The sequence below is a fragment of the Dendropsophus ebraccatus genome, chromosome 2 (genome assembly GCF_027789765.1).
Source record: "Dendropsophus ebraccatus isolate aDenEbr1 chromosome 2, aDenEbr1.pat, whole genome shotgun sequence".
NCBI lineage: Eukaryota > Metazoa > Chordata > Amphibia > Anura > Hylidae > Dendropsophus > Dendropsophus ebraccatus.
Genome location: NC_091455.1, coordinates 48,768,869 through 48,789,198, shown reverse-complemented (window position 1 = coordinate 48,789,198; position 20,330 = coordinate 48,768,869). Strand labels below are relative to the sequence as shown.

The following is a 20,330-nucleotide window of genomic DNA, read 5'->3' as shown; positions in this document are numbered from 1 at the left end:
GTTAGCAAGGGGAAGGAAAGCTAAAAAGAGAACAGGCTTATGACTGCATCTGCATGAGGCCCCCCCCTTGCCACTGTACTGCTCCCCTCCCACTCCCTCTTGTGACCGCAAGCAATGTTTTGCTTGCGATCACAAGAGGCTGGCTGGGACGGGCCCCCGGCTGACTTGCGGGGCTGAGAGCATCACCTAGGCAAAAAATCCAGGTCCAGTGAAGCTCCGCCCCCTCCATGGGAAGCCCCGCCCCTCACCACGAGAATCCCGCCAGCGCGCATGGCTAGAAGACTAGAGAAATCATTCAGGTGAGTATAGATTTTTTTGTTTTAAAGGGCATGATGTGGGGTGTAGTGGTATGATGATGATGGAACAAGAGGATGATGGGGGATGTAGTGGCATGATTATGATGGAACAAGAGGATGATGGGGGTGTAGTGGTATGATGATGGAAGAAGAGGATGATGGGGGTGTAGTGGTATGATGATGGAACAAGAGGATGATGAGGGGTGTAGTGGTATGATGATGGAACAAGAGGATGATGAGGGGTGTAGTGGTATGATGATGATGGAACAAGAGGATGATGGGGGTGTAGTGGTATGATGATGATGGAACAAGAGGATGATGGGGATGTAGTGGTATGATGATGATGAAACAAGAGGATGATGAGAGGAGTTGTGGTATGATGATGATGGAACAAGAGGATGATGGGGGGTGTAGTGGTATGATGATGAAGGAACAAGAGGATGATGGGGGTGTAGTGGTATAATGATGGAAGAAGAGGATGATGAGGGGTGTAGTGGTATGATGATGGAACAAGAGGATGATGAGGGGTGTAGTGGTATGATGATGAAGGAACAAGAGGATGATGAGGGGTGTAGTGGTATGATGATGGAACAAGAGGATGATGAGGATGTAGTGGTATGATGATGATGGAACAAGAGGATGATGGGGGATGTAGTGGTATGATGATGAAGGAACAAGAGGATGATGAGGGGTGTAGTGGTATGATGATGATGGAACAAGAGGATGATGAGGGGTGTTGTGGTATAATGATGGAACAAGAGGATGATGAGAGGTGTAGTGGTATGATGATTAAGGAACAAGAGGATGATGGGGGTGTAGTGGTATGATGATGATGATGAATGAACAAGAGGATGATGGGGGGTGTAGTAGTATGATGATGAAAGGGCAGGAGGATGAAAGGGGTAGTAGTATGGTGATGAAGGGGCAGGAGGAGGGGACAACATGGGGGGCATCTGTAAGGGGGATAAAATGGGGGGCCATCTATATGGGGAATAACATGGGGAGCATCTATAAGAGGGACAACACAGGGGGGCCATCTATAAGGGGGAAACATTGGGGGGCCATCTATAAGGTGGACTACATGGGTGGTGTATACAATAGGGCATGCACAGAGGGGGGTCACATAGTGTCAGGGCTACCTACTAAATGAGGGTGTAAAGGGACCAATACAGATGTGCAGTGTGTAGAGATGAGGATGGTGACAGAGTGAGGAGCCTAATATGTCTGTCTGGCAAATTATGTGAATTCGTGGCTCGAAGAAGTTCTCATAATGGCCCTGGGCAGATGGAGAAGATGAAAAGAGAAGAACTCCGATCAGAGAAGACGTCCCATGTGAGTCACTTGATATAACTGCACTGTAATGTATATGGTGTACAGAGCCTGTGTACAGTGCGTCCACCTCTATGTGAATGTATGAAGTGATATTGGTCTATGTACAGAGGATTATATTCAGTAGCAGCAGTGGTGTTAGTCAGTATGTGGTGGTATTATTTGTTACTTGTTATCTGGTACTGTGTTTTATTGGATTTAGTATACTGGATTTTGTCAGTAACAATATGGTGGTGATGGTTGTGGTGTGGCGGTAATATTTCCTTGTGTACTGGTAATATTGGCAATATTGGTCTCAGTAAACAGGATTTGTTTAGTAACAGTATGGCGGTAATATGTATGGTGATAATATTTCCTGTATACTGGTATTATTGGTAATATCAGTCTTGAGAAGGCTTTGAAGGGCGGCAGATTTTAGGGAGTGTCCATAAATCCTACACACGACTGACTTCATTGACCTCATGACCTGCAAATAACACAGGCATAGCTAGACACAGACAGAGAATGCAAGGAAGTCAGGACAGCAAACACTCTGCAGGTATGGTTATATGCTTCACTACACTACAAGTCATCACTGCCCATTGATATGGAGCAGCAGGTGTAATGGTAGTATGACCATGAATAAGATCACCATGAGGAGTCACAATGCATTGACTCTTGTATATGTCAGGGGCTTTTATCCTTGTAGAAGCAATAAAGATTAAAGAATTGGTAACACACTTGTGAGATTGGAAACTTTAGAACTTTTGTCTTCACCAACGATGGAAGGTAGTGCTGGAACAGGGCGATTTATGGTGGAGCTGGATTGTGTGTGCACTTATTATCATAAGCTGTAGGTTTTCTGCACACCCGCCTTACTTTGATTTTCAATAGGCTTGGGGGGATTCTAGCACAAATCATAGAAATGGCCCTGATAATGAATCAAGATTATCTGCAGTCTTTTTATTTTACCAATATTAGAGAAATACGAATTGCCTTCAACGCTGTACACAAACCAGAAAAGTGTGACAAAGTAAGAAAGATCAAGGTTATGTTCACACAACGTATCTTTTCGTAAAAGTACGGCCTTTGTTGAAATCGGCAACAACAGCCGTACTTTTTGCAAAAAGATACGTTGCCTATTCCTTTATGGGATCCCGGCACCGCAAACAATTGACATGTCAGTTTTCTGTGGCCGCTATTCAGTTAATAGCGGCTGCAGAAAACCCTGTCAGTTCACACTGAGAAGAGAGCAGATCCGGCCGCTTACTTCATAGTATGCAGTGGAGTGTTCTGATGCGGGCAAACATCATCCGGATGATGCCCGAAACATCATCCGGATGATGTTTTCAGAGACCGGTCATTCCATGACCAGGCCGGGTCATGGAATGGCTGGTCTCTTACGCTGTGGGAACATAGCCTAAAGGGGTATTCTCATCACAACTAAAATAGTTATACTTGTAGGGCTCGTTAAATTAAAGGGGTACTCCAGCAAAAAAGAAAATTCTTTCAAATACACTGGTGCCACAAAGTTCCAGAGATTTGTAATTTACTTCTTTTAAAAAAAAGTCTTTCAGTACTTATCAGCTGCTGTATGTCCTGCAGGAAGTGGTGTATTCTTTCCAGTCTGAAGAAAAGGAGAGGTTTTCTATGGAGATTTGTTCCTGCTCTGGCCAGTTCCTATCATGGACAAAGGTGGCTGCAGAGAGCACTGTGTCAGACTAGAGAGAATACACCCCTTCCTGCAGGACATACAGCTGCTAATAAGTACTGGAAGACTTGAGATTTTTTAATAAAAGTACATTTACAATTATGACACTAGTTGATTTGAAAGAAAAAAAAATCGCTCAAGTATCACTTTAATATTTTTGCAAATATCAATCAATTCAGCTGGGAATACGCCTTTGACGCTGGAATCACACAAGCAGTTTTGGATGTACGTTGGATGTAGGTCAAAGTTGGAAGTGGACCCAACAGGAAGAATATGTGAAAGTCCTTCCTTTATACTTCCCCTTCCTTTTAAATCTGTTCCTGGCTTTGGCTCAAAAAATAAAAAAGTAAAGTACAAAAAAAAATGATATTTAATGAATAGTAAAACTGTTCGATGAAAACTAAACAATATACTAACAGTAAAACCTAGTCACATTATCTGTCCGAGTTATAAATATAGTGCTGTAGGTAGTGAGGGCTTTTACGAGTTTTACAATAGCTTTTAAATCATGAAGCACATAACAGACAGCATTATATTTCCAACCTGTCATAGACCTAAACTGGAAATACTGCAAATACACACTGAAAAACTACATAAAAATCACCCTGATACAAGATCACCCCATAACTCGGCACAGGCCATGCATCAGGCCATGCATTACTCCTTACCAGCAGAAAGGTCCGCACTGTCCTTATCTTGTTAAGTTCCAGTAAAAGTTTCTGTGCCTTCTCGTGGTTGCTACAGTATTCATCATAAATGGCAAAACGTTCTTTCTACAATTTATAAGGATAGAATATTAGATCATATTAGCATCAGTATGTATAAAATTGCATGGAGGATGCAGCACTCTATTACTCTTACTAGCTACTTTTCTGATCACAGCAAACTGGTGTAGTTTTGGTGATGTTTTATAGAAGATTAGGCTGGGTTCACACTGCGTTTTTGCAATCCGTTTAACGTATACGTTTAATGGAAAAACGGATGCAATTGTGTGTCATCCGTTTGGATCCGTTTTTTCATTGACTTCCATTATAAAATAAAAATGGATTGAAACGGATGCATTTTTTAATGGACACAATAGTGTTGACTACATATTTCTGTCCGTTAAAAGTAATCAAGATTGCAAAAACGCAGTGTGAACCCAGCCTAAATCTCACATTGATATAAGTGTAAGAACAGCCCCCATTCAGTATACCTCTGTGTATAGTACAACTAATGTATAAAGACAAGAAAACCAATGGGTTTGAATCCAAGAGGGGCAAATGAGCCTGATTATGCTCGCATGTATGTGCTCCAGGTTCACTTGTGTCCATTCACTTACAACTGGTCAAAACCTCCGCCATACCCCAAGTTTAGACAAGGTTTGTATCATGTTTCTTCTCTACATTTGGGGAGAGATTTATGAACACTGCAAATGTGGCGTACGCCATGGAGAGGGCACAGATTCACCTCTTCTCCCTGGTGTACACCAGCCTTATTCCCCATTCACCTGATGGGCGGACAGGGGGGCGAGGCATATGGAAACAGGCGTAGATTTGTTGCACAGAGCCTGCGCCGGTGTGGCCTGGGGTAAGTTTGACTGTTACTGTGAAGGGTTAATTAGTCTGGCAGTTGGAGAGTGCCAGTTGTGCCAGCACACAACATTGGAAGTTGTCCAGCAGTGCAGGAGTTAACAGGCAGCTGTGTGCTGAGAATGCTGGGAAAGAGAGGAGGGGCACAGAAGGATCTAGTGTGGAAATCCCAGTCAGTGTGTGTGCGCTATGAGGGCGGGACTGGAGTGGGTGGGCTTGGTGGGAAGAGTGGGTACTCTGGGCCACAGGGCGACACCCCAAATGCTCCTAAGCTTCTAATTACCCTAGGGGCAATTAGGAAATTGCTTAAAAATGCGGAGGAGAAGAAAAGAGTTATCATTAGGGATGGTCCGAAACTGCCGAGGTTCGGGTTCGTATGAACCCGAACGCTCAGCATTCGATTCCCGCTGTCTGCCCGTGTGCAGCGGGTGGATACAGCGGGAGGACCGCCTGAAAAACTGGGATACAGCCCATGGCTATGACTGTATCCCAGTTTTCCATGCGGTACTCCCGCTGTATCCACCCTCTCCGCGGAGCGGGCAGACAGCGGGAATCATTACCTAGAGTTCGGGTTCGTACGAACCCGAACCGAACCGGGTTCGGACCATCCCTAGTTATCATCAGCGAACGAGTGGCAAAGTAAACAGTTTGTGGGGCATATCAGCAGGTTCTTAGGGCAGAACCTGCTCATAGTGCCACTTTAAGACACCTGACACAGCACCCACTTCAATTCCCTCAGGAACTCACAATACCCCACGCTGCCATACCATAAGAAGCGTACATGAGGATAAAGGGATGTGGCTTTATTTAAGAGTGGTGTACAGCATAGATGTCCCCCTAGGTGTATACCAAGGGTGTCAAACTCAGGCCCTCCAGCTGTTGCAAAACTACAATTCCCATCATGCCTGGGCAGCCAAAGCTGGAGGGCCTGTAACCTCATGTAAGATTATAATGCCGCCTCTTCATCCATCTTTGTCCACCTGCAGTGATGCTCGGCTTTCCAAAATGCTTGATGAAATTTGGCAGTAGATAGAAGGTAAATATAATCATAACCTCATTGCCAATTCCACAAAGTAAAGTAAGTACATATTCCAGTAAATGTGCGGATTGTCATCATGAAACATGGAAATTGTGGGAGGAGACCCAGCTTGATAGTAACACAAGAACCTTTCATCTCATTGTACCCTAAGAACACAATGATCCCTCAGATTACTGCAAGTTTAAAGGGGTATTCTCAACTGCCCTTTTAAACTTGTCTCACCTATGGCTTACTCAGTATAGCTTCCTGGTGGGGCCCTGAGATATGTGGTCGGCATACATGCACTTACATACATACGCATACACCCACACAATCGCCACCCACACAATCGCCTACAAACATGCACATACATACACACACATACACCCACACAATCGCCTACAAACAGGCACATACATACACACGCATACACCCACACAATCGCCTACATACATGCACTGCGAGTGGCTTTACATTGCAGTTCTATCCCCAAATACACAGATATACACAGTGCTGTTCTGGAGAGTACCCCTTACACTACAAGGTTAAATAGATGCAGTACCCCTTTAAGAGCACCAATATCAATTGGCTACAATTCTACCTCGGACACCAAGTGATTGTTATGTAAATGAAGCCTATTGAGTGTTATGATGCCATATTGTGATTTGTTGAGAAACAGAAATCCTTTACTGGAGTAAATAAAAGGTAAAGGTGGAAACATATGTATATATGGGTGGAGACTTATCAAACCTGGTGTAAAGTGAAACTGGCTCAGTTGCCCCTAGCAACCAATCAGATTCCACCTTTCATTCCTCACAGACTCTTTGGAAAATGAAAGGTGGAATCTGATTGGTTGCTAGGGGCAACTGAGCCAGTTTCACTTTACACCATGTTTGATAAATCTCCCCCATGGGAGTATGGGAGAGAACCAGAGTACTTGATAGACCATAGAAAAATGGTACAAAGTCTGTGATGGTGCCCAAATTGCATTCAAACCTCAGTGCTGCAAGGCATAGTGTAAACCACAGTATTTTACACTTATCTAAATAAAGTGTTAGACATAATACAGATGCATAAATATTAATGGTATATGTAGAAGATAGTTCAGCAGCACTCCGCCAACACTTTATACAACCGCGGTGCCAGCGGATCTAATCTCGACCAAGGACAATGTAAATATTCAAAAAGTTTTTCACAGATTTCAAGTGCTGTGGACTATCTACTGAATAAAGATTATTGAAAGACGTAGTGAAATAAAAGTGTAAAATCCAACATACAAATTGGAGAAAGCAGCTCCCCACTTCTTGATGGGCGTTAGGTTCCGGGTGCAAACATTGTTCAATGAGGGATAGAAAGTCTCTGTGTACCATAAGGATGTCCTCAATGTTGGAGAACAGCATCTAGAAAGATCAGGGTTATACAGTTACACAAGCGAACTATTTTGAAAATGTTCTAGATACTTACCAAGAAGTAACATGTTCTACAGAATAATACTTAAGCCTATGTTCACACAGAGTATTTTTAACAGTATTTCTGTCAGTATTTGCAGCCAAAATCAGGAGTGGAGCCAACATGAATTAATTTAAATTAATTAATTTATTTATATTAATAATAGAAATATTTGTACAGTTTCTGTGTTTTCAACCCACTCCCAGATTTGGTTGAAAAAATACTGACCAAAATACGGACAGAAATACTGTATGTGAACATAGCCTTAAAGGGGTTATCCAGCACTACAAAAACATGGCCACTTTCTTCCAGAGACAGCCCCACTCTTGTCTCCAGCTTGGGCGGGGTTTTGCTGCTCAGTTCCATTGAAGTGAATGGAGCTTAATTGCAAACCACACCTGAACTGAAGACAAGAGTCGTGTTGTCTCTAAAAGAAAGTGGCCATGTTTCTGTAGCACTGGATAACCCCTTTAAAGGGGTTATCCAGCGCTACAAAAACATGACCACTTTTGCCCCTACTGTTGTTTCCAGTTCAAGTGCAGTTTGCAATTAAGCTCCATTTACTTCAATGGAACTGAGTTTTAAAACCCCACCCAAATTGGGAAAGTGGCCATGTTTTTGTAGCGCTGGATAACCCCTTTAAGGGGTCATTTCATTCCATATAACACAGCCTATCCAAACAGGGAATATCAAATTTACTGTAATGATAAAATATTAAGCATCCTAGGACTATGTTCACACAATGTATGGCTGTTGTTGCGCTGAAAATTGCATTAGCTGTTATTCAGTGCACCACATTTCTCCATGACAAGAACAGCCATTGTTTTAATTGCAAACAACAGCCGTTCTTGTAATTCTAATTATGTACAATGGCTGGACCATGGACAAATAAAGCACTTATGCCTGGTGTCTATGAAAATTAGTCTGTAAGCTCCAACGAGCAGGTCTCGTCTATACTCTGTATTTTGTATTTTTTGTTATTTTTATTAACTATGTACTTATTTATTCCAATTTAACTGTGTATGATGTACCTCTGTACTGTATGCATAGAAAAAAAAAGCGCTGCGGAATCTGTTGGCGCTATACAAATAAATTTATTATTATTATTATTATTATTATTAAAACATACTTTGTGTGCACATTGCAAAGTTTAAAAAAAATCACTTGTAAAATCTGAGGATCTGTTCTTGCAAGAAAATATCTGCATTTTTCCAATCCTGGATAACCCCCTTTAATATACAATGCTCAGTGCTGGAAGCCTTTAAATATTGCTGTTTCATATAAATAATAAAGCAAACTAATTTCCAGATATAGCTCAGGAAATATTTTTCCTACCTTCCGTTTTTTCCCTATACATTTATGGAAGCAATCCAGTTGGTGGTAAACACATAAATATCACCTAATAAACTAACATTTAGCAAGCACTGGCTCCAATCTAATCTAGATCACTTTACCCCTTCTCCATTTCAGTATATTTTCCATATATCTGCTTTCTCATGGACTGTATTTAGAGTCATAAAAAGTACTTTCTATCCCCTGTGGTTCTTTAGTTCACCTTTCACATTGGACACCAATAGTTTAGCATAGCATTGCCCCTCTATATCCTTTGTATCAAATTGTGTCTGAGAAATCACGGCGGTCTCCGCATTGCTCTCTCCGGAGTCCTGATTACGGCTGGAGAAGGTATTACGCGTCTGGGCTGGATATATAGCACCGCCGAGGCTCTATCACAATCAGATAAAAAGATTAATGCTTTGAAAGCGAAAATTTATTCTGCACTTAGTTGAAGAATGTTTACACAATGCATCATGTGCTGCCGGCAGCCGGCAACTTAGAGAATACCAAGGCAAGAAAGAGAAGATTTCTAGCTGCTCTTTGGTCAAAAACTGCAATATTGTCAAATTATTGAGAGAACCTTAGGCCAGTTCAGGAATATCCAGTTATTATTTATTATCAGGGTGTAGCCTCTGGGCTCCTAATTACAAGCAGTTTCTTTTATTTCTTTGTGCTCTTCCTCCTCGAAGGTGTACGGATTTCACTATATGCCTTCCATAATGAACTTTTTAATATAATTGTTAGGGATGAAAATCTGACCTAATGACATGATGATGTTCAGTTGGTCACTAGATAGATCTAAAATAATGTAAAGTTTAACAAATAACATATTTTTTAACAAAGGCATTTAACTATATAGTTGCCTAACTTAAGGCAAATGTACCATCAGGTACATATGCTTTAACATGACCGATGGATAGATCGGCGCCGGCACAGGGAAGCTGGTGCCACGGTCCATTTTTTGAACCGCGTCCTGGTTCCTGTGTATGGTGCCGTTCTATCCACGGGTATCGGGCCAGGGCTGAAGCACTGGAGGCGGGCCAGACTGCCACCAGAGGGAGGAATTCCCCGCCCCTCTATGACGCAGCTCAATTGATTCTAACGGAGCCGCGTCATAGAGGGGCGGGGGATTCCTCCTATTGGGCAGGCGGGCCCACCTCCAGCCCCGGCCCAGTACCCGTGAATAGAACAGCGCCGTACACGGGAACCAGACCGCGGTTCAAAAATGGACCACAGCACCAACTTCCCTGCGCCGGTGCTTATCTATCCGTGGGTCACGTTAAAGCGAATGTACCTGATGGTACATTCGCTTTCACTTTTCTCTGAATAGTCAGATGGGTATGAACTACATTTAAAAAATGAGTGTGAATGCTAGGATCAGGGGTATGGGAATATAAGGCTGAGGGGGCATGAATCAGGATATGGGAGGATGAATATGAGGCTAAGGGGGTGTAGATCAGGTGGGGGTGAATATGAGGCTAATGGAGTTTGAATCAGACTTGGATGGGTGAACATGTTGCTAAAGGCCAATGCTTCTAATAATTTAGTTGGATGTACCCACCATACACAGTGTTTTCGGCTATTATTCTAATGTGTATGGGGCTCTCCTGAATGACCACAAGCAGATGATGTTGGTTGGGATAGGGGTCAGGTGTGATGAAAAATCTTCACTTGATCCCTTTGTCCAGGGAGAGATAAGCCACAGCTAGAGCTCTTATGCCACAACTTACCCCTCCCCATAGAGAATACAGGAATACCAGGCTGTGCTGAATGTTCCTGTGAGGAAGACGAGGAGGAGAGATAAGTAACCATGAGTTATTGAAGATGTACGGCCAAATTAAAAGAGTGTGAATCGGGCTCAGGAGGGTGTGACTATGGTGCTGAGGGGTCATAAACCAGGATGAACTCCAAATCCCCCACCACCACCAACCTAGAATTTCCATACCTTTTTTAAATAAAGTTTACCCACACCTGACTATTTAGGGAAAAGTGCAGACACTCAACAAAATAGTAAAATCACATCTTGGAAAAAGGGGCATAGCAACAAAATAGAATAAAAAAAAATTTGGAGTCAGGACACCCACGGCTCCAATATGATATAAAATGTATTTTTTTTCTAAATATATCTAATCAAAGGTGACTCTGCACCCACAATCTGACCCCCCCCCCAAAACCACTTGTACCTTTAGATAGCTGCTTTTGATCCAAGATCTGTCCTGCGGTCCGTTCAACAGGTGATGCAGTTATTGTCCTAAAAACATCTTTTAAACTGGCAGCCCTGTGCACAACGGCCGTGGCCTAGATTGTGTATGCATTAGGCTTGCGCACCCTCTCTGTCCCTCCTCCCCTCCCTCCTCATCATTAGGAATGCTCCAGGCAGATTGTCTCCTATTCATCAGCTGTGTCAGCACGGCACATGGGCTGGATCGTTAAGGCACCTGTGCAATGTTCAGACAGGAGAAAATGTTCCAGTGTCATTCCTAATGATGAAGAAGGTGGGGAGGAGGGACGGAGGGTTGGTGCAAGGATAGGGCACAGATACTCCAAGCCACAGCTGTTTGACACAGGGCTTCAAGTTTAAAAGTTGTTTTTTAGGACCATAACTGCATCACCTGCCAAACGGACCCCAGGACAGATCTTGGATTAAAAGCAGCTATCCGAAGGTACAAGCGGTTTGGGGGGGGCAGATTGTGGGTACAGAGTCACTATATTTCAGTCAGTATTGTGGTCCTCATATTGCAACCAAAACCAGGAGTGGATTCAAAACACAGAAGGGCTATGGTTCACACACTATTGAAATTGAGTGGATGGCCGCCATATAACAGTAAATAACTGCCATTATTTCAATATAACACCCGTTGTTTTAAAATAACAGCAAATATTTGCCATTAAATGGCGGCCATCCTCTCAATTTCAACATTGTGTGAACAGATCCTTTCTGTGTTTTTAATCCACTCCTGGTTTTGGTTGCAATATGAGGACCACAATACTGACTGAAATATACAGTACGTAGTGTGAACCCATCCTAAAGCTGTGAACTATATAGGTAAGCCGACACTATTCATTGCTGTCCTGGGATATAACAAACCACATTACATTGACAATTTTTGCCTATTTTTGGGTGTGGCTATTTTTAAAAGTCCATTGAATTTTGTTAAAAAGACGGTGAGAGGATGGCCCCAGAAAAATGTGTGTGTGAACAACTTAAAATAACGTCCGTTGTTCGCTAAATAACGGCCGCCAATAAATGTCCTGACAGCGACAGCAAACAACGGCCATTATTCTATGCATTGTGTGAACTAACGGCCGCTGTTTCTATAGATTTCAATAGAAATCTTGGAAGGCTGAAAATAACGGCCTTTATTTTACTAAAAATACCAGCTTTCCATGAGCAATGCACGGGTATTTCCACACACGGCTGAGATGTGTCATCAGTGCAGGGATGAGGTCTTCAGACTAACTAAACATGTCAGGACTCTTGTTATGTTGTTTCAAATAATTCTATTAGTGAAGTCAAAACACATCCACATGTCCTGAAAATAGAACACAACCATCAAGAATTTCAGGACTAACCTTTACGGTTTCCTCTGTGACATTTTTATCAGATTTTGAAGCAGCATATTGCATCATCCGGTGGAAAAACGCCTAGGAAAAAGAGAGAGAGAGAGAGAGAGAGAGAGATGTCTTATTACAATCTGTGTCTTTGTTACCTGAAAGGAAAGAATAACACAGCCTCATAGCAATTCCATTTCCCCAATGTCCCAATGATAATCCAAAGACATAGAGGCTTAATATTAGAAACAATATCTAACTAAACCCGAGGACAGGATCTTATTCAGACAAAAGATCGGACTATGACTGTCGTCTAATTACATTTGGGGAAAGAAGATTAACTTTTTGGGGATTAGTAACAAGAACATTCAGTTTGTAGCCATATACCTGGAAGCAAGAACTTACGTTAAAGTGGTACTGCTATTTATAGTAACTTTTGATGTCATCAGAAATGTCAAAACTTACTGATTGCACCTGGTCTTAGCAGTCACTGTTGTTTCATCACACATCACACAAATCAATATTGCAAGCAAATATAAAAAAACAAAAAAAAACAAACAAAACATATAATATAACTTATGAGACAAAAATGCTTAAGCAAAAATTACAAAAAAAAGCAACCACATAATATATCTTATCAGACAAAAATGCATTGCAATGTTTTTTGTTTACTGGTTACAGCTTGGAGCTCGCTCCAGAATTAGTCTATGAAGGGGGATGAAGGAGATGAGAGAGGGAATTGCCTGGGAACACACACATCGCATATAGAGAAAGAATGACTGTACAATGGCAACTTTCAGAGCAGAAATCTGTTGAAAAATGCCATCCAAGATATAATGGCACACAGGACAACTTATCCTAAAAAAAATCACATGAAATTACAGGTATCCTTTAAGATCTTCTGGGCAAAGTGGCCTCAAATACTGGAAGATCAGTGGATGTGGAGAAAGGCTGAGCCAGCACATTGTGCTGATATCAATAGAACTAATACATGGTAAGCTGATAATTGCTTCTGACCTAAAGTTGCAAGGTATATTATGTAGTGCCCCCTATTGGTGCCAGGTGTAACATTAAGTCTACAGAATATTTTATGTAACAATTTTATAATGTCACCTGAAAAAACATGGAGATTAATAAAGGCAAAAAGAATGTAACAAAATGCATATAAATATGTATATAATCCTATGTTCTTTGCCGAGTATATTGAAAACTGTGAGTAGTTCTGGTTAGATTGGGTTTTATAGTATATTAAAGCAGTGGTGGAGCTCATTGTACTGTATATATAACATGGTTATGTGGCCTCTCTGCTTTCCAGTTATTACTTTCATAATATAGGTCAATGGTTCAGCCATATTGTAAGGAAAAAACATATAAATTGCAAGCATATGAATGATTTGTGGCACTGTTATGGCTTGTGCATGGGAATCGGACTCACAATTCATCATGAGCTGCATTTTTACACAGCAGTTGTGCAATATGTCATTGTCAATAAGACCAGGCAGAGACACACTGAGATTTGGGGTACTGGTAGGCTTTGGTTCTAATGTGTAGTATAGCTTCAGACCTTTCATTTATTAGTGCAAAAATGGATAATAAATCCATACCGACTCCTGTACAGTGAGAGTCATATACATATAGATGAGGCGTACAAACGGATCCTTGATTTCTGGAATATGGAAAACAGACATATATGTAGATAAGAATGGCACACCAATGAAATTTAAAGGGGTTATCCAGGCTGATTTCATGGCTGCTTTCTTCCAGCACCATTTTTTCCCTCCATTTCAGTGTGGATTTTGAAATGGATGAAGCTGGATTGCAATACCACACACCACCTGATAGGGGTGGTGCTTTTTTTTTTTTTGCAAGAAAGTAGCCATATTTTTTTTCTTCAATCCTAAATAACTAAATCCTTTAAAAGGTGTACCGTGGAGAAACAACAGAAAGTTCTAGATATTTGTAAATTACTTCTATTTTAAAAACATAAGCCTTCCAGTATGTATCTGCTGCTGTATGCCCTGAAGGAAGTAGAGTTTCCTTTCCAGTCTGGCATGGTGCTCTCTGCTGCCACCTCTGTCCATGACAGGAACTATCCAGAGCAGGAGAGGTTTTCTATGCTACTGCTCTGGATAGTTTCTGTTATAGGCAGAGGTAGCAGCATAGAGTACTGTGTCAGACTGGAAAGAATACACCACTTTCTGCAGGACATACAGCAGCTGATAAGTACTGGAGACTTGAGATTTTTAAATAGAAGTAATTTTCAAATCTGTATAACTCAGAATCCAGTTGTTTTAAGAATTTTTTTTTTCTTCTGAGTAAATTCAGCTACACTGAACTCACAAAAGTTTTGAAGAGGAGGGATCCAGGACTGATCCCTGGGAAATACCAACAGTAAGAGGTAAAGGAGAAGAAGTAGAGCCAGAGAAGGAGACACTGAAGGAGCAGTCAGAGAAGTTCGAAGAGAACCAGAAGAAAACAGAGTCCTTGAGGCCAAGAGAGTGGAGCATGGAGAGAAGGAGCTGGTGGTCTATGGTTTGACACCTTGGTGAGAGTGGTTTCGGTGCAGTGAAGGGATCTTAAACCGAACTGTAAAGGGTCAAGAAGAGAGTTATCAAAGAGATAGCGGGTGTGTGAGTTCATGTAATATTTTTAATGCTTGTATTTCTGCTGGGACCTCTGTATACAAATAGACAGAGCTTATTCAGTAAATACCACATGGAAAATCCAGTTCAATCTGCAGTCAGTCAGTTATAGAGCAGGAGGAGCTAAACTTATTGATATATCATTTTGAGGAAAATTCTATATAACTAGTGATTATTCATAAATCACTCTTTTCATTTTGGAATTAAGAGTCCAGTGGGCGGTCCTAATCAGTGACTTACAGTTATTTTTATATGCACACTAATACGGAGAAAGCTGCCAAGGACTGAGTATGGCCGCCCACTGATTCTACTGAATCTTTTCATACCAATCTACTTAGCTCCTCCTGATCTATGAAACGCTGCCTACAGGCTGAATTCTCCCTGCAGAGATTTTAGCAATAGAAATTTGTAATAGTCAATCTTTATATAACGCTGTGTCTAATTACATTTAAAGGACACACTACAGTATTCTGCAAACTTATACCCCTTTTTCATGAGAGAAAGTAAATAGTCCTATACATAGACATTTTGGTATCTCATATATTTTTTGGGCTACTGCCATTCTGACTCATAGGTTATTCTTTTTGCAGCCTTACTCCTTCACTACTGGAGGTAAAAGACGTCAGATAAGCAATCTAGAGAATTTACCAATAATGTACTGTATTAGGGCCAGTTCACACAGAGTAAAATCAGCGGAATCCCACAAGCCTCCGTGTCATGCTGTCTGTCTATAGCTGCATTCACACGTTCCGTGTTCCGCACAGAACACAGACGTGGAATGCCTGTAAGGGACTCTCTGTGATAAGATGCTGGGGGCGGGGGAACTGTACAGATATGCGCCGCACAGTAATGAATCAGTTGCGCGGTTCTGTCATTACAGCGCGGTGCATATCTGTACATTTCCCCGCTCTCAGCATCTTATCACAGATGCTGCCCGGGCGTGGGAGACTCCATTACAGGCATTCCACGGAACACGGAACGTGTGAATGTAGCCTATGGGAGGGCTGGCGCCTCCTTTCTCCGCACGGAAGAATTGACATGTGAATTCTATGAGCGTAGAGGCGCGGAGAGAGGAGGCGCACGAGCCCCCCCATAGACTGCCAGTATGACACAGAGGCTGGCGGGATTCCGTGGCAAAGAGTTCCACCGTGGAATTCCACCAGTTTTTTTTCCATGTGAACTGGCCCTTATCCTTGAGCTGAGATGAGCGAACCTCAAGCATGCTCGAGTCCATCAGAACGTTGGGCGTTTGATCAGCGGTGGCTGCTGAACTTGGATAAAGCCCTAAGGCTATGTGGAAATCATGGATATAGTCATTGGCTGTATCCATGTTTTCCAGACAACCTTAGAGCTTTATCCAAGTTCAGCAGCCCCCGCTAATCAAATGCCGAACGTTCGGGTTCGGATCGACTCAAACCTGAACCCGGTTCGCTCATCTCTACTAGGTAACCAGCATCCCATACAGGTATTGACAGGCTGCAAAAGGCTATTATATGGTGAACTGATTTATGATTCTGGGAATTTATTACATTTGGGAATCTGTCCTGTGGATATATGAAGATTTATGTAAAATGAATGTAATGCATTCAGCAATTGGTACAATAACTAGAGACTATAACCCTGATAAATATTATCCGGGGTGTGTTCTCCAGTATTAGGCTATGTTCACACTATGTAAAACAACGGCCGTTATTTTCAACGGCCATTATTTTGAGGCCAAAACATCGGCCGTAGAATTACGACCGTGCGGGCTAGTCATTAAAATACGGCCGTTGTTTAATATTGCCTCCTAGAATGTTTTTAAACGGGCTGAAACATGTCATTTAATTGAAACACTGCGACTAGCCGAATAAACCACCAAGTAAATTTTTTACATTAAAATCAAGTTTCATTTGGCCGAAATAAATTTTACGTCTGCGGCCGCATTGAAATCCACGGCCGTAGTTGTAACATTACCGGCCGCAAATAAATGACCGGTTCATTTTTCACGGGTCCGTACGAACTACGGCCGTAGCCTTATACGCAGTGTGCATCGTACGACCGTAGTTCGTACGAATTGCTGTATCGTACCATCCTCAAAACAACGGCTGTAGTTTTGCAGTGAAAACTACGGCCGTTGTTTTATGTAGTGTGAACATAGCCTTATGGTGCATGTGCCCAGTTAGGTACATGAGATTGTACTCACAGAGCTCACATATGTTTGCCTTTCAGCCCTTCACTAACATAGCTGCCAGCACCAGTTCCATGAACATTTCACTATAGTATAATTCAATTCTCACAGTAATTGCTGCAGCCATCATTGTGACATGACTGAGCCACATGTTCTTCAAGTTCTGATACAATCAGCACAATTCATGATGAGCTGAACAATATAAAAATATATTCTTAGTAACCCTTGAGGATGCGGCTATTTTGGGCCTTGAGGACGCAGCATTTTTTGTTGGTTTGTTTATCACCGCAGTCCTCATGAAAATTTTTACTTTTTTTCCATCAATGTGGCCATATGAGCTTGTTTTTCATATGCCAAGCTCCATTTTCTAATGGTACAAACAAGGAATCAATATAATGTGTCCTTCTTTTTTTTTGTCCATTTACTCTGTAGTGTAAATGACATACTAACATTATTCTGAAGGTTAATATGACAATAAAATTCAATTCTGAATCAATGACTAATTCAGATATGGTGCATAGTATTAGGCCCAATAGGTAGTGTAGGTGGTGATGTACAACAACGCAAGCTCAACTCCTTTTGGCCACAGAGCGTGAGATAGAAAAACAGAGCATTGCTGCTTCCTGCACAAGGAGCAGGGACACCTGTCTTTAAGAGGAGTTCCTGACCCTGTACTGACTTGCCTGAAGCGGTCACAAAAAGAATCACATTTTAACTAGTAATCTTTTTATTTTGATCCTTTTATTTATTTTTTTGTAAAAGGGGGATTATATAATGGCAATTGACAAATCTAAGTCAAAAAGAACATAAAGTATAGGTAAAAAAACTATTCCAACATTGACTGCAGCATACAATTATATAAAAGAACTTTAAGCAAGCAATGGGAGGGAAAGGGGGTAGCGGAGTTTCAGAGGGAGAAGAAGCCTGACTATGGGGTGAAGAGGGGAGTGAATGACCAAGTTCAATTTGATCTGATATTACAAGAAAAATAAATGACTATACCAGGTAACAAAGCATATAACATAAGTTATAGCACTTAAGAAAGATTTAACCCTGTTCAAGCCCCACCCATATTCTAAGCTTGTTTGTAATAGGTTTCTATAACATAAATTGGGCCGTTTGTCTGCAGCACATCCCGACTTACACCCTGAAGCTGCTGAAAATCTTCACTTCCTGGTCTCGACTCCTCTGTCCTCCCCCTCCCTTCTGACACCAAAGTCACATGATCTCTTCTGCTGCCAGGCAAACTGTAACTACTCATCTGTAACCCACCCACCACTTACACCACACCAATCAGTGAGCACCTGGAAACAACTGAACAGTGACAGCCTCCTGAGCAGTATAGGGGAAAGGAAACACAGTTGTTTCATCTCTATTTTGTTTACAGTGTAAGGCTATGTTCACACACAGTATATTTCAGGCAGTATTTGGTCCTCATGTCAGGTCCTCATGGCAACCAAAACCAGGAGTGGATTGAAAAAACAGAAAGGCTCTGTCCACACAATGTTGTAATTAAGTGGATGGCCGTCATTTAATGGCAAATATTTGCTGTTATTTTAAAACAACGGCCATTGTATTGAAATAATGGCAGTTATTTACCGTTATATGGCGTCCATCCACTCAATTTCAACATTGTGTGAACAGAGCCTTTCTGTTGTTTTTAATCCACTCCTGGTTTTGGTTGCCATGAGGACCAAATACTGCCTGAAATATACTGTGTGTGAACCCAGCCTAAAGCAGAAACAGATTGAGCCAGCTATGGGAAGATCACTGGCGGAACAACCGCCGTAGTTCAGGGGGCCCCGCCGCATCAGGGGGCCAGTGACGCGGGCCCCTGGAGCTTACATATCCTGCAGCACCCGGCGGCTGAGCATGCCTCCCGGGTGCTGTAGCCGGGGGCCGGTCCCGTGCTCCTCCCGACCCGGAGACTCCTTTCCCCAACCATAGGGAAAAGGAGTCACTGGGCCAGGAGGAGCACGGGACCGGTCCACAGCGCTCCTGTCACCCCGTCTGATGCGCGGCTGCCGTCTGATGCTACGTCCTAGCCCCGGCAGCGCGCGTATCATAGAGTTCTGTGTGGGCTTGTGCTGCGGTCGCGACTTCCGGCACAGAGACGTGTGCCGGAAGTCGCGGCCACAAGCCCACACAGAACTCTATGATACGCGCGCTGCCGGGGCTAGGACGCGGCATCAGACGGCAGCCGCGCATCAGACGGGGTGACAGGAAAAAGGCTCAACGGGGGAGCGTGTTGTTAGGTGAGTTTTTTTTCTTTTTTTTAAACTTGCTTTCCTCGGGGGGGGGGGGGGGGGAGAAGGGGGCATCTGTAAGGAAGGGGGGGGGGAGAAGAGAAGGGGGCATCTATAAGGAAGCGGGGGGGGAGAAGGGGGCATCTATAAGGAAGGGGGGGGAGAAGGGGGCATCTATAAGAAAGGGGGGGGGGGAAGGGGGCATCTATAAGGAAGGGGGGGGAGAAGGGGGCATCTATAAGGAAGGGGGGGGGGAGAAGGGGGCATCTATAAGGAAGGGGGGGAGAAGGGGGCATCTGTGAGGAAGGGGGGGGAAGAGAAGGGGGCATCAATAAGTAAGGGGGGAGAAGAGAAGGGGGCATCTATAAGGAAGGGGGAGAAGAGAAGGGGGCATCTATAAGGAAGGGGGGGGGGGAAGGGGGCATCTATAAGGAAGGGGGGGGAAGGGGGCATCTGTAAGGAAGGGGGGGGAGAAGAGAAGGGGGCATCTATAAGGAAGGGGGGGGAGAGAAGGGGGCATCTGTAAGGAAGGGGGGGGGAGAAGGGGGCATCTATAAGGAAGGGGGGAAGGGGGTGAAGGGGGCATCTGTAAAGAAGGGGGGGAGAGAAGAGAAGGGGGCATCTATAAGGAAGGGGGGGAAGAGAAGGGGGCATCTATAAGGAAGGGGGGGTGGGAGAAGGGGGCATCTATAAGGAAGGGGGGGGAGAAGGGGGCATCTGTAAGGAAGGGGGGGAGAAGAGAAGGGGGCATCTATAAGGAAGGGGGGAAGAGAAGGGGGCATCTATAAGGAAGGGGGGGAGAAGGGGGCATCTATAAGGAAGGGGGGGAAGGGGGCATCTGTAAGGAAGGGGGGGAGAAGAGAAGGGGGCATCTATAAGGAAGGGGGGGAGAGAAGGGGGCATCTATAAGGAAGGGGGGGAGAAGGGGGCATCTATAAGGAAGGGGGGTGGGAGAAGGGGGCATCTATAAGGAAGGGGGGGAGAAGGGGGCATCTGTAAGGAAGGGGAGGGGAGAAGAGAAGGGGGCATCTA

The 20,330-nt window shown here is 43.2% G+C and overlaps 1 protein-coding gene across 2 annotated transcripts in view; it reads right to left on the bottom strand.

Moving 5' to 3' along the window:
* Nucleotides 1-20,330, bottom strand: part of PREX2 (phosphatidylinositol-3,4,5-trisphosphate dependent Rac exchange factor 2) — a 224,749-nt gene that overhangs the window by 161,379 nt on the left and 43,040 nt on the right. The window contains exons 2-4 of one of the 2 annotated variants that reach the window (XM_069957488.1): nt 12,262-12,333; nt 7,182-7,304; nt 3,984-4,088 (exon numbers count right to left, since the gene is read on the bottom strand). In XM_069957488.1, coding sequence (XP_069813589.1) covers nt 3,984-4,088; nt 7,182-7,304; nt 12,262-12,333 — 300 coding nt within the window. Of the gene's footprint in view, nt 1-3,983; nt 4,089-4,804; nt 4,951-7,181; nt 7,305-12,261; nt 12,334-20,330 lie in introns of those variants that run through there. The other variant, XM_069957489.1, reaches the window with a different exon arrangement.